At 41.8% G+C, this 14,283-nt stretch overlaps 1 protein-coding gene across 1 annotated transcript; it reads left to right on the forward strand.

Moving 5' to 3' along the window:
• Positions 1-3,656: 3,656 nt before the first annotated feature.
• On the forward strand, positions 3,657-14,283 carry LOC122121431 (arylacetamide deacetylase-like 4). The gene is made up of 4 exons (XM_042695649.1): positions 3,657-3,824; positions 7,260-7,476; positions 8,206-8,269; positions 13,515-14,283. Exons 1-4 carry the CDS (start codon positions 3,657-3,659, stop codon positions 14,281-14,283), a joined length of 1,218 nt encoding a protein of 405 aa, XP_042551583.1.

A 14,283-nucleotide genomic window follows, 5' to 3' on the forward strand; every position in this document is an offset into this window, starting at 1 on the left:
CGAACCCAGGGCCTCTGGCTTGCAAGGCAAGCACCCTACCACTGAGCTACCTTTCTAGCCCAAGTAATTTAATTCTTAAGCATGAACAACACCTAGAAGTATTTCTATGTATGATACTGTTTTATTTGATCCTCCAGAGTGAAGATGATTAAAATACACGCTTTTTATACCTTCTATCAGAGTACTGTACACTCTTTATGATGACAAAGTAATGTACTGTTATCTGTAGGGCTCAAGTTGTTTTTGATATGTATAATCAACATTTTATCATTCTTTTGATCTGTAGAAGAGTTTCTGTGGTGTGTTACAGTGTCACATCCTTCATGAAATAAGATTTTTGAGTCCCATGATAAAAAAAATGTTGATTTTACTTGGAGCAGTAGCACTGATATCTGACATGTCTGACCAACAAGGTTTTGAGAGCTCACAGGCATGAGAGACCAGTGTCCTCTGAAATAGAAAAGGTAAGCTACCTTCATTAGTAAGATTTTCTACAGTTTATTTTGAGGTTCCAGTTTTCAATGTTTGCTAAATTTAAATATAGAACCCCAGTTTTTGGTGTGTGTATGGCAATCCTGGGGCTTGAACTCAGGACCAGTGCACTGTCCCTGAGCTTTTTGCTCAAGGCTAGCAGGACACCTGTGGAGATACAGTTTCACTTCAGGCTCTTCTGGTGATTAATTGGTGATTAGAGACTTTTCTGCCTTTGCTGGATTTGAACCATGATCCTCAGATCTTAGCGTCCTGTGTTGGTATGTGTACTGCTATGAGGCACTGGCACTAGGCAAGAGCCCATGTTTTATACTTCAGAATCCCCTTAGGACATAAGATTTGCACATTAAAACCCAAGAACTTAAAAAAGTCAGTCCTCACACCATATTATAGTCTATCACCTACATGATTTCTTGTATTAATTCTGTCTCAATGTTGACCAAGAAGGAAGCAGACAGCACACAGGAATTGGAACAGAGAAAATGAATACAGAGAACATTTTACTTACAAGAGAAGATTGGAGATGTAGATTCCTGGATTTAAAAGATCATAAAACAGGGCTAGGAAGGTGGCTCAGTGGTATAGCACTTGCCTTGCATGCATGAGGCCCTGGGTTCGATTCCTCAGCACCACATAAGCAAAAAGAAAAAAGCTGGAAGTGGCACTGTGGCTCAAGTGGTAGAGCACTAGTCTTGAACCGAAGAGCTGAGAAACAGTGTCCAGGCCCAGAGTTCAGGCCCCATGACCGAACCCAAAAATAAATAAGTAAATAAAACATAACAAAACAAACCAGAAAAAGACACCTCTAAGGAAACACAGATATAAGGAATAGCCACCATAGACGTAGAAACTGGCTTCTTAAATATGGATGTGGCTATGCCCTGCAGAGCATGAGCACAGAGGTGCTTGGTTTGGAATGTACTCTGAGCAATGAAGGGGAAGTCTTCCTTGAGAAACTTTTGGCCACACGTGAAAATACATAAGAGACTAGGCTCAGACAGGATTAGAGACAGCCTGTGAGTGACATGAGCAGATAGCTAGTTCTTTAACCACCAGCATCTACTTCATTGGCTTCTCCTTCCCCAGCATATGGCTATGGCCTCTGGAAGTTTCTTGAGAAACAAAGATAGACCAATTGAGAAACAAAGGTGGACAAACAAACGAGCTTGTTTGTTTGCAAATTGACCTGCAACAACATTTGTGCACCACCTGAGGGTAGATGGATGCCACCAAATAGACTAATCAGGGGTGACCAGAAGAGATAGACATCAGTGGGATTGTGGGAGCACAATCTGATCTTTTGTTTCCAAGAATCAGAGTTGTATCTTAGTAAATCTTTGTTCATATTTGTCCCTGGTGGCTGTGATGTAAGTAGGTATTTTAACAATTTGATGGACACCTGCCAAACCATTTTATTCACAATGACCCGATGACTAGAAACTTGACTGTGATCTTAGGCCAACGCTGACTACCCTATCATCCTGGCCTAGTTGATTCCCCTTTGCCAGTGGAGGAAAGGATTTCCCTGAGTATTCTACATATTATTCCCTTTCTTTCTTTTTATAGAGTGTAGTGGTAATATGTGCATTCCTAACATTTGTACTTTTGAAAAGAATGTATTTCACTTAGGTTAAACTTCAATTTTTTACTTAAATCATTATTACCTCAAGCCCATCACTTGAGTTTATTTACTGATTGATTATGTAATACCGTATAGCAACCTAAAACTCTGGAGACCACTATTCACTCTAATACACCTTTTGTATCCATTGCCCAGCAATGAATTTATTCCAGAATTTTGCTGATTTCCTCAGTGAGGTGCTCAGGTGCTTGGGTTCATTTTCAAGAGTATCCCTAACGTGCTTCTGGTAAAGCAGATCATCATAGCACTAGGAGGATATGATAGAGTGAAGGTGATCACATTGTGCTAACCAAAAATCAGACAGGGGGAGGGGGAGAGAAAAGGCCAGGGATAACACAACAGTTTATAATAGGCATGCATTGACCTACTTTCTCCAAATAAGACCCAAGTGCTCGCATGGAACATAAAATTGTGGTGTCTGTTGCTAAAGCTTGAACCAAGAGCCTCATGCATGCATGCATTCCCCCCTTGAGCCATACCACAGCTATTGACTATATTGCCAGACAATTTGAGACTCAATAAGGCCACTGGTTCAGCTGATAAGTTCCACTGAAAATACACCTTGTTATTCACAGTTCCCATGAGGGAAGCATTCATATCTGGAACAGGCACAAACAGTGAAGCAGAAAGATAAGAGGCAACATGCAAAGAAGTTTCTATGGTGTGTCTATATATTTGAAGACAAAAGCAAGGCTGAGTCACCAGATTTACAGTGGGTGGCAGAAATGATTTCAGTCCACACTGGGGAAAACATGTTATCCTTGGTTGTCTAGTCCCTGGTCAAATTGAGTAGTCATAGTGTCTTAGCATTGAGGAGCCAAGAATGGTGGTAGTTGAGGGTGTGGGTTCTGCACTTCTTGCATTGTGTATGGAAAGTGTACTCACAGGTAAGTTGTTTGCTGTCTCTCAACCCTAGGAATTTCTGTCCCGTTTGGATCAGCAAGGCCATAGATGTCAAAACACGAGTATACAAAAACAAGTAACTAATATAAAGACTACTTGTGAGGTTAGTTTTTGTTTAGCATACCTGGGAATTGAGGAGGAAGAGCAAGACTTGAGTAAAGTGATTATTATTTCTCTTTTACCAGGGTACAGAGATAATCTTGTTAAGCTCTGATTTTCCAAGTGAGAGGAGACACACAGGGCTCCTTACAGGGCTTCCTCAATGTTTTCCCAATCTCTGAGTAGCCCTGCCATGGCTTGGCAACATCTCATAGAAGCCTCTTTCCCACTATCTGTCCCTCTCCTGACCAGATTGGAGAATATTAGGGTGGTGTGATAATACACAGCCTTGACCTGGAACCAGATGGCCGGGCTTCACAGATGTTGGGCCACTTCGTGTCCAGGGCAGTATCTGATGCAATCTCTTTTCTCATTTTTCAGTATGGCAAAACCTTTATCTCTGTGGGTGATTCAGACTTTGCAAGTTATAAAGTACCTGGGTCTGTGGGCAAGAGATAATCTTAAGACCTTCTCTAGGTAGCAGGAGTTCCTCCGCCCATTCTGAAGGAAGAAGCACACCATGATTGCTTTGTTGGTGATCCTTCTCACTGTTGGGTACATCCTGGTCCTGGGGTTCAGCTTGTGGATTCTCGTAGACTATTGGATGTTTATTGATGTTCCACCTGCCATCGTCCACACAATGAAGTTTCGGATTCTGCACTCCTTTGGCCATCTAATATTCACATGGGTAAATTTGTTTTTTAATTATTCTATCATGCCTGAGTACTGAGAAAGGAACCCTTGGGACAACATTTTGTAAAAACATGGATAGTCTACAATTTCAGGCTAATACATATTGATCAATGAAAAGGGCTGAGAAGGTGGCTCAGTGGTTGAATGCTTGCCTTGCATGCCTGAGGCCCTGGGTTCGATTCCTCAGCACCAAAAAAGGAAAAAGCAAAAAACTGGAAGTGGCACTGTGGCTCAAGTTGTAGAGGGCTAGCCTTGAGCTGAAGAGCTGAAGGACAGCCCCCTCCCCTCAGCCAAAATAAAGAAAAGAAAAGATGCCACACCTTTTGCTCTAGGCTCATTGTGGAAAAACAAAGCAAATGTGATGGCCATAAAAATGAGCCTTGACTGTCCTTGTGTCCACTCACCAAACAGGCAGTTAACAGAAGAAACTCATAGAGTAGGTTCTAAAAAGAAAGAATCTGTGGTCTTTTTGAGTTAGATAATGAGTTGTTATAATGCCTAGTGGCCCTGCCTATGAAGAACAGCATGGGTTAAATAGTCCATAGCAGACAGTGTAAAACATATCCTGTTACTCATATATAACTTAGACGAGTGAGGCTGTAAGAGTCCATGGCTGTTGATATGCTTTGGAAGATTGGAACCAGCAGTTATTCACAGAAGTAATGAGGTTAAATCTCCGGACAAGAGTTTGCTGCCAGTGAAATTCCTTCATAAAACTGGGGAGGGTAAAAAGTGTTATCTGTAACCTAATAGCATCTGTCCTTGAGCTTTGAAACTTAGGCAAGACATAGAACAACAAGAGTAAAGTACGATGTTAATACTAGAATATTTTTTAATGTAACGGACAGTACTTGGGTTAGAACTCAAGGCCTCATGCCCTCAGTTCTCTTGCTCATGTTTGGTGCTCTATCCCATGAGCCACACCTTTAGTTCACCATTTTATTGTTTTATTGGAGGAAAAGGAAGTCTCCAGATTTTCCTGCCTATGCAGGCTTCCAGTCAGGATTTTTTGAATTTCAACTTCTTAAGTAGTTAAGATTAGGGGCATAATCCTTCAGCGCCCAATGAATGTTACTCATTTTATTTGGCAGATAGCTATTTCTCTAAAGCATAGGAAGTAGTTAGGCATGAGAGATCAATGCATTCTTAAAAAACAATAATAAAGATGTAGAGAAGACAAAGGAAGCAGCATATAGTTTGGTAGCAGAAAATTATGTCAGAGTCAGTCTAAGAGGTGCTTTTGGAATATCATATTGTTGATATATCTATATCTATCTGTACATATATCTACTAAGATAAATATTGATATAGACACATATATGTATATATACACATTGCTGTGAATATATAAGTTGGTTCACACCTATGGTGAGAGGAGAGTCTGTCTTGTTTTAGTCTGCCTTCCTGCCATAGGATGCTCAGTGCTATTAGGGAGATTAGAGGCCTTCAGAACCTCCTAGCTCCTTGGGGTCCTCCCGTGAAATGGCAAGTCAAAAGGAACCTCAAATGGAAACCAGATTCCATGCTACAATTCCCATTGTGATAATGAATCTGTGTCAGCCATAACCAGCCAAACTCACCAGATTGGGTAAAACACATCCTGTTACTCATATCTCACTTAGGCAAGTGAGGGTGTAAGAATCAGTGGCTGTTGAACTCTTTGGAAGACTGGAATCAGCAGTTGTGCACCAGAGAAATGAGGTTAAAATCTCCTGGACAAAGGTTTGCTGCCAGTGAAATTCCTTCATAAAACTGGGGAGGGTAAAAAAATGTTATTGGTAACCTAATAGCATCTGTCCAGCTTTGAAACTTAGCTAAGGTATAGAACAGCAAGAGAAATGTATGATATTAATACTTTAATGTGACAGTACTTGGGTTAGAACTCAAGGCCTCGTGTCCTCACTCAGCTTCCTTGCTCATGTTTGGTGCTCTATCGCATGAGCCACACCTTTACTTCACCATTTTGTTGTTTCATTGGAGGAAAAGGAAGTCTCCCAGATTTTCCTGCCTATGCAGGCTTCCAGTCAGGATTTTCTGAATCTCATTCTCTTAAGTAGTTAAGATTAGAAGCATAAGGTTTCAGTGCTCAGTGAATGTCACTCATTTTATTTGGCAGATAGCTATTTGTCTAAAACATAGGAAGTAGTTAGGCATGAGAGATCAATGCCATCCTAAAAAAACAATAATAAAGATGTAGAGAAGACAAAGGAAGCAGAGTATTTTTTGTTGGCAGAAAATTATGTGAGAGTAGATCTAATGGGTACTTGTGGAATACCATGTTGTTTAATCTATCTATCTATCTATATCTACTGAGATAAATATTGATACATACATAAATGTTGATTTAAATATATAAATTGATACACACCTATGGACAGGATAGAGTCTGTGTTGTCTTAGACTGCCTTTCTGCCCCAGGATGCTAAGTGATATTAGGGAGATCAGAAGGCCTTCAAATCCTTCTAGGTCTTTGGGTTCCTCCAGTGAGAAAGGAGGCCATATGGCAAGTCAAGAGGCATCTCAAATGGGAACCAGATTCCATGCTACATTCCTATTGTGATAATGAATCTGTGTGATGTATAACCAGTGAAACTCACAGACTCGTCCCCAGCCTCAGTATCACAGCTGATCAGAAAGCAGATGCATCATCAAGGTGAAAAATTTATAGCTACCAGAGTCCAGTGCCTGTAACTTAGCATTGCCATAGCATCAGAGTAACACCAGAGTGCCTTCATCTCACTACCTGCCATTGTTCCTGACAAGAAAGGGCAGATGCTGAAGAAATCATGAAAAAGGCAATTTGTCTTTGCAAAGTTCATTCTGTGCAGATTTCATGCACTCAGAAAACCCTGCTGTTCTGAAGAGGGCACCGCCAGGAAAGGTGAAGTTGAATCACCTCATTCAAGGTTGAGGCAGCAGTACAGCAGCATTCACATGCGGAGTAGAGTTTCCAAGTCTGGGGATGCAGGGCTGAATTTGCAGCAGGTTCATAATCAATCTTTGTCTTTGCAGTGATATGTATGGAAAAAGAGGACCCTAAGAGTTGTGTCTCATGACTTTAGTGGTGTGAATTTTCTCATATATGTGTACAAGGAATGAGGGAAGTAATAAAAGAAGTCTCCATTTGACCTTAGTAATGAGGTGCAGACTGGTAGAAATTATGTAGGAATCACATTTAATCCAAGGCAAGTAGCAACAAGAATTCCATCTGATGAGAATGAATAGCTTTCCTGGATTTCCTGCTTCTCCATTCTCACAACCACTTGAGAAGTGTCAATATCCATAAACCTTAGGAGAATCTGATGAACTCATCTCCACATGGGAGCAGTGTGCACATTGATTCACACTGGTTTCAAAATGGCTCATATAGATCATTGAAAGGAACTGAGTCTTCAACGATAATTCAAATTTGTCTCCAACTCTCCTCCAGGGGTGTATACTTGAGAAGCTAAGAATTTGCTCAATGCCCAGATTTTATCAATTTGCACTACATCTACTGCCAATAAGGAAGGACCCTAGAGTGGTGGTGACCAACCTGCGATTTGGGACAATCCGCGTGAGGCTGTTCCAGCCGAAGGCAGTGTCCTCCTGCCCTCGTCGAGGCGTCATCTTCTACCACGGAGGAGGTGCAGTTTTGGGCAGCCTGGGTAAAGAGCTTTCCTGTGGTGTGTGGTCATGGAGGAAGGGCCTCATTACCCATCAGCCTCAGCTAGCTATCCAGTGACCCCTGGGTGGGGCCAATTCTAGCAGTCAATGGAGCTTAGTGGAGCTCAAACAAGTAGAGGTGAGGAACACATCATCAGTGGAATTGCACCTTCCTGGCAGTGTTTTTCACAATATGGTCCCTCAGTGCAGGTGCAGGTCAGGATATCCCCAAAGGGGCTTCTAGATACATGGCTATGACTCCTCCCTTCCTTTCCATTACTGCCTTTATCATATCCTGTCTGCCTGTAGAACCTGTGACAAACCCCTGCATTAATCACAGTGGGCCACCCAGAGACACTAAATCCTCACCAAAATCAATAGAAAAAATAGTTAATCTTCCTCCTTCTAATCCCAACTCCTTAGTCCAAACTTCTAGTCCAAAGTCTATTTCAGATGCCTGTGCCTTCTAGGGTCTCAATTTACCCTATTGGAAAATAAGCATTGCAGAAGTTAAGCCTCATGGTCCATTTGATCTATGACATGTGGTAAATTATACATAGATATGTGATGTTGCCTACACAGAGCTTCACAGTGTTATTTCAGAGGAGATAATAATAGAACACAGGCAGTCTGTTATCCAGAGCCCTACAACAGCAGCTGCTCTCAGTGGGCCTGTGGTGGCAAGTATTTGTCCCCATCATGGCCTGAACTCTCTTGTTCCTGTCTTGCAGATGTGTACCACAACATGTGCAGTTTCATGGCCCTGAAGACAGACTCAGTGGTGCTCTCAGTGGGGTAAGTGGAGTAAGAGAGGGAGAGTAGCAGCCAGAGCAGTCCAGGAGGAGGATGTTCAAGATCCAGGACTCCTGACCACAGGTGTCTTTTTATACATTCAGTCCCAGCCAGAGGAAAAGTGCCATAGGATATCAGAGGGGTGGAAAATCCTCACCAACACTGGGCATGCAAGGATCAGCTGTGGTGGAGTAAACACAAGATTTCATCTTTCCATTTTACACAGTCTCCATCACTTTAACAAACACAGAAGGAATGTATCTTATGGAGAAATAGGATTTTAGTTTTGCTCACTATTTGAGGAGTTTAGTCCATGCAGGCTAGCTAGGTTGTTTCATTTCTAGGTCCCTCTGTTAAGGTATGTCATGGTTGTGGCAAGAGGACATGACAGAGCCTAGCTGCTCTCACAATTGTAGTCAAGAAGCAGAAAGAGACAGGAATGTGTCAGAAATAAGACACCACTTAAACACACTTACCTACTTTCTACATGTAGCAACCAATTCTTATTATGTCCAAATAATAACCTGAAATTATTAATTCATCAGTGGATTCATTCACGTGTAAATTTAGATCCTTCCTTTTCCTATAACTTGCAATAATTGGTGTCAATTACTATGAAACCAGCCTTCAACCCTGAGGTTTTAGAGATATAACATATCAACACCACAACATTCTGTCATGGACTTCAAGGGCTCAAGGCCATCTCACAATGCAAAAGACATTGGTCCCTGTCCAAGAGTCCTAAAAGTGTTACTTGTTACAAAATTGTTCACAAGTTCAAGTCCAGGGACCGAGAATGTGGCTTAGTGGCAGAGTGTTGGCCTAGCATGCATGAAGGCCTGAGTTTGATTCCTCAGTACCACATACACAGAAAGAGTGAGAAGTGGTGCTGTGGTTCAAGTGGTAGAATGCTGGCCTTGAGCAACAGAAGCTCAAGGACTGTGAGTGCCTAGACCCTGAGTTCAAGGACCAGTACTGTCAAAAAAGTTCAAATCCAAAGTAGTTTCTGAGACTCAAAATAAATTTCTCTCATGGGTCCTTGAAAACTTAAGAGCAAGTTAAATTCTTTCAAGAGGAAATGGGACAGAGTAAATAATCTCATTCCAAAAGGAAAGTATGGGAGTTCCAGAGCAAGAAGCAGAACAGAGCAAGACCAAACCATAGCTGGGAAAGCATGAAGCCATGTGGTGCCTTTGCATCATCTGGAGCAGTTGTTGCTCCAGCCTGCGGGCTATGTGATTAAAACCCAACTTCTTCTGTGTTGAGCTGGCTCCCATCACTGCCTGCAGATTTACTTAGCATAAAACCCATTTTCCTGACGTCATCAACTTCTTTGTGTCTCCACTGCAGCATAGCTTCAGCCTCACACCGTCCCCCACCAATTACCCATCTCAAGCACTGCCTGGCTTCAGGGACTCCAACACTGCTCTGCATTGGCTAGTTTCTCAGGCTTTCCTTTGAATTCTTAGTGGAACTATACAAAACTTTCCAGAGTAGTCATGAATGATGCCAAAAATTGTGTACCAACAGCACATGGAGTAGCTGGGCCTCTTTGGACCACTGTGGCATTAGCCAACTAGTGCAAGGGTTACTGACCATGGTAAAATGAATCCTAGACACATAACTTCCTATAAGTCCTATGGAAAGAAGGTGCTCAAGTGTGAGTATAAACTTTCACACATGATCTCCTAATCAGATGGTGTCTAGACAATGTTTATTATTTTTGGTTTGTTTTTTGTCGGTAGTGGGACTTGAACTCTTGGCTTGGGCACTGTCCATGCGCTCTTCAGCTAAAAGTGAGCACTCTATGACTTGAGCCACAGCACCACTTCTGGTTTTTTAGTGGTTTCTTGGAGATAAGAGTCTCATGGACTCTCCTGGCCAGGCTGGCTTTGAACTGCATTAATCAGATCTCAGCCTCCTGAGTAGCAAAGATTACAGGCATGAACCACTGGTGCCCAGAAAGTCTGCATAATTCTTGAGATCCTCTCCAGGGATCTTTCCCATTCCTTAAGTGAAATGTTCTTTCCTTTTTCTTAACTATTTTCTTTACTCAACTATTCTTTTTAACAACCATACCCTCTTTGTCCAACAGTTTTAATAATAACTTTCTGCAAGAGACTATCTATTTTTCAAATGTTCCTGCTCTGTCTCTTTGTTTCCAATTGTCTGTATCTCCCACAAAGTCTCAAGGCATGGGCAAAGTGGAGAGTTCTTTGCCAAAATGTCACACGAATGGCATTTAATCTGATTCACAAAAGAATCGTGTCTCCACCAAAGACCTCATGAGCAACATCTGTTATGTCAACATTGCTGTCAGCATGTTAGTCTTCAGAACTTCTCCCAGAATCACCTACTTCCCTCTAGGTCCACACTTGGGGGCCTTGCCACCTTACATACCAAAGTTTTCCGTATTCCTTCCACAGACAAGTTCCTAGGGCTTAAGAACCATATTCTAGTGTGGTCATAGCAACCATCCTACTTCTCTGCACATCAGTTCAAAATTTTCCTCACTCTGACCACTTTGTAAAGATATATTTTAGCTCATGGTTCCCAAAGTATTATCTCATAGCCAATTTGCTGCACTAATATGGACTGATCATAAATTCAAAAACCAAAGCAAAATTGTCATCGGGTGGTATCAGAAAGATGACAGTGAGAGTCAGTGTCCAGAGAGAAGGTATACTTGAACAGCACCTTCAGTTTTCTACTTATTCTAACTAGGTCTGTCCACTGGTCACTGACCTTTAATGCTGAGAGACTGTGAGTCAAGAAGTGTTCCATCCATTGTTGAAGTAAGACTCTCACCATCTTGTTACCAGACTGCCATCTCAGTTGGGTGTCATTCCAGGTTCACAAAATTTCCAGCAAATAATTGAATGAAACATACTTGACCTGTGATCCTAGCTATGCAGGTGACTGAGATCTGAAGATTACAGTTCAAAGCTAGCCCAGGTGGAAATGTCTCTGCGACCTGTATCTCTAATTACCTGCCATTGTCAGATGTGTACCTGTGGTTCAAGTGCTATATTAGTTAAAAGAAAAAGACCCTTAGGAATAGCTCTGAGTTCATGTACCAAACCAAAACACCACACACGTGAGTAATGAGAGAAGCAGAAGTTCATTGAAGGGAAAATGAGCTATAGTGAGTAGGCTACACTCCACAGGTAGCCAGTGAACCTGAGCAAGAGAGAGGCAAGGCCAGAGGAATGTTAGGCTGTTTAGGCAGAGGGAAAGGGTAGAGAATTCCTCCCAAAGGAAGGATGCTTCATGATGGGAGATATTTGAGTGGCTGGTGGTGGTAGTATAATAGTTATGTAACTGTGTGTCTGTCCTAACAATGCATTCTGTTACAATAATATTAATGATATGTAGCACATAAACATAGGCGTTAATTGTAGGGGGGTTCTTCCCAGAATTCTCTTAAGAATACCCCGGCAGTGCACTGTGCATATGATGTAACACGAAGTAGAATTTTATTTAGTTAACCAATCAAAATAGTTTGCCAACAGTGCTTTGTGATAGTTATAAAGGGAAATTCAGGAGCAAATTAATGGGCTGCTGTTACAAGTGAGTATAGAACAACAGATCCTGGTTTCTCTGTCTGATTCAATCAGGTCATGTCTCAAGAATTGGCTCTAGGATTTAGGAAACAAGACTTGGATAAATGAGCGTTTCCAACATACCTCCTATCCAAACTATAGAATGACTGAGCTAATAGGGAATATTCAAGAGATCTTTTGCAAATGAATCCTAAGAATAGTTAAGATGTTAAGTAATCTTAATAAAATTAAGGGGAAAATTTTCACAAGTATATGAAAAGTCTGCTAATAACCTTGAGAATTAAAAAGAACGCCAAATCAATATTTAAAATTTTTCCCAGACCCAAAACAACAGTGTAAAAAGAAAAGGACAAAATAAGGTGAATCTGAGGGTAGTATGTCTCTCAGAGGAGATATGGATGAAGATTGTGGGGAAGCAGCATTGTCTGCAGGCCCAGGCCAATGTCCTGTTCACTGCACACCATCCTTGATGGTTCTACAGGTTGACAGTTCTTCCTTTAAACACCTACATATTTATCTACCTATGTACCTTCCTATGTACTTGCCTACCTGCGTATGTACATACTCCCCTACCTAACAACTGCCAAGAATGGGAAGATGAATGTGGAGAGTAACTAAATATAAATCACTGTTCTTAGAGATAGCAACAAATCATTGGAGTAGAGAAAAAAATAGTAGGCACTGGTACTGGTATGATTCTATATTTAAGTACAAAGAGTCCTGAAAAGTCAGTGTGATACAGTTTGGAGAAGGGAGTGAGTGAAGTTTTTAAGAAGACTATAACTTTATGCCTCCCTGATGGACTCATTCCATTTGGATTTCCTCTGCATGAGGCGCCACAGCAGCAGTAGGACTCCAGTAAGTTACTAAGCATCTCTAGACTATTTTGAAATCACTAAGGAGAGTGATTTTACAGTGTCAAGTCTTTACAGTGTCAAGACTTAATCTCAACTGGCTACTATAGTATCTGAGCTTCTAACATATTAGTCCATGATCCAAAAAGCCTTAGAGAAAATGAAATTGCCTCACAGAGACCACAGCAAGGTGTCCTCGAGCACCTGCACTGATGGCTGTGAGGAATTTCACCGTGTGTTGTTATAGCAGATACTTGCAGAGATCTGGCCCATGGATCAGAGCAGATTGATGGGCAGCTTTGGAATTATGCAGAGAGAAAAGGAGCTTCAGACTTACCAGAGGGTTCCATAGGAACAGTCGAAGAGAAGAAGGCTGAGAGAAGTTTCCATTCAGAAATAAGTCCTTCCTTCTTACATTACCCCTCTTCTTTCCTGTTTATTCCTCTGTGAAAAAAAAGGACAATTTCACTACGACATCAATCTTAGCTTCCAATGAATGCTGAAAGACTATGATACCACCAGTAGCTGAAGTGCTTCCCTGCCCCATCATTGTGTATTTTCTGTTTCCAAAGCCAACAGATTGGATGTTTCAGAAACTTGGGTTTGCTTGCCTGTGGAAGCAGATAGGGGTTTGTATTGGGCCACTCTGACTCTAAGCAGGTTCTTCATATGCACACATAGAAAACATAGGAATCCACGTGTTTTTTGTCTATACACAGTCTGAGGACTTTATCGGAAGTGGTCTCCTCAGTGTGGTAAAGGACGCTGTTCAAATGGCATCTTCTAAACCCTCTGCTCAGTAGTGTACTGGGTTTCCTTTTTCCTCCACAGGTACCGCAAGCTTCCTGACTACCACCACCCAGTCTCTTTCAGGGATTGTCTGAATGCCACCATCCACTTCCTGAAGACACTAGATACCTATGGGGTGGACCCCTCCTGGGTTGTGGTCTCTGGAGACAGCTTTGGAGCTATCATTGTGGCATTCGTCAGCCAGGCCTTGGTGGGCAGAACAGATATTCCAAAGCTCCGGGGTCAGATCTTGGTTTACCCTGCTCTCCAGGGCATCAATTTGCAGTTACCATCACATCAACAGAACAAAAATGTCCCAATTCTCCTCACAGAAGTCATGACAGTTTTATGCCGTTATTTTACAATTGACCCCTCCTGGAAAGATGCCTTGTTAAAAGGTGCTTGTGTTCCTCCCCATATCTGGGAGAAGTATAAGAAATGGTTGAGCGCTGACAATCTCCCTGAAAGGTTCAGATACAAGTACCAAGCAGAATTTCCCGCACTTTTTAATGAGGATGCCTATCTGGAAACCAGACATGCTTTTGAAGTAGAATATGTACCCCTCATAGCTGATGACCAGATTATTGCTCAGCTTCCAGGGGCTCTCATAGTGACCTGTGAGTGGGACTCCTTCAGAGATGATGGCCTACTGTATAAGAAGCGCTTGGAAGACCAAGGGGTCCCTGTGACCTGGTACCACGCAGAAGATGGTTTTCATGGATGCTTGCCATTTTTTACTAAAATTATTTTTAATTTCCCCTGTTGTGAGAAAGTTATGTCTGCCATAGTCAAATACTTAAGGGAAATATGA

Source organism: Dipodomys spectabilis, unplaced genomic scaffold, assembly GCF_019054845.1.
Source record: "Dipodomys spectabilis isolate Male_0828 unplaced genomic scaffold, ASM1905484v1 ptg000188l, whole genome shotgun sequence".
NCBI classification, from domain to species: Eukaryota; Metazoa; Chordata; class Mammalia; order Rodentia; family Heteromyidae; genus Dipodomys; species Dipodomys spectabilis.

Coding starts and splice junctions, on each gene's coding strand:
- LOC122121431 (XM_042695649.1), top strand. CDS start 3,657: ATGATTGCTTTGTTGGTGATCCTTCTCACTGTTGGGTACATCCTGGTC. Junction 3,825..7,259: donor GCCATCTAATATTCACATGG/GTAAATTTGTTT, acceptor ACTCTCCTCCAG/GGGTGTATACTTGAGAAGCT. Junction 8,270..13,514: donor TCAGTGGTGCTCTCAGTGGG/GTAAGTGGAGTA, acceptor TTTCCTCCACAG/GTACCGCAAGCTTCCTGACT.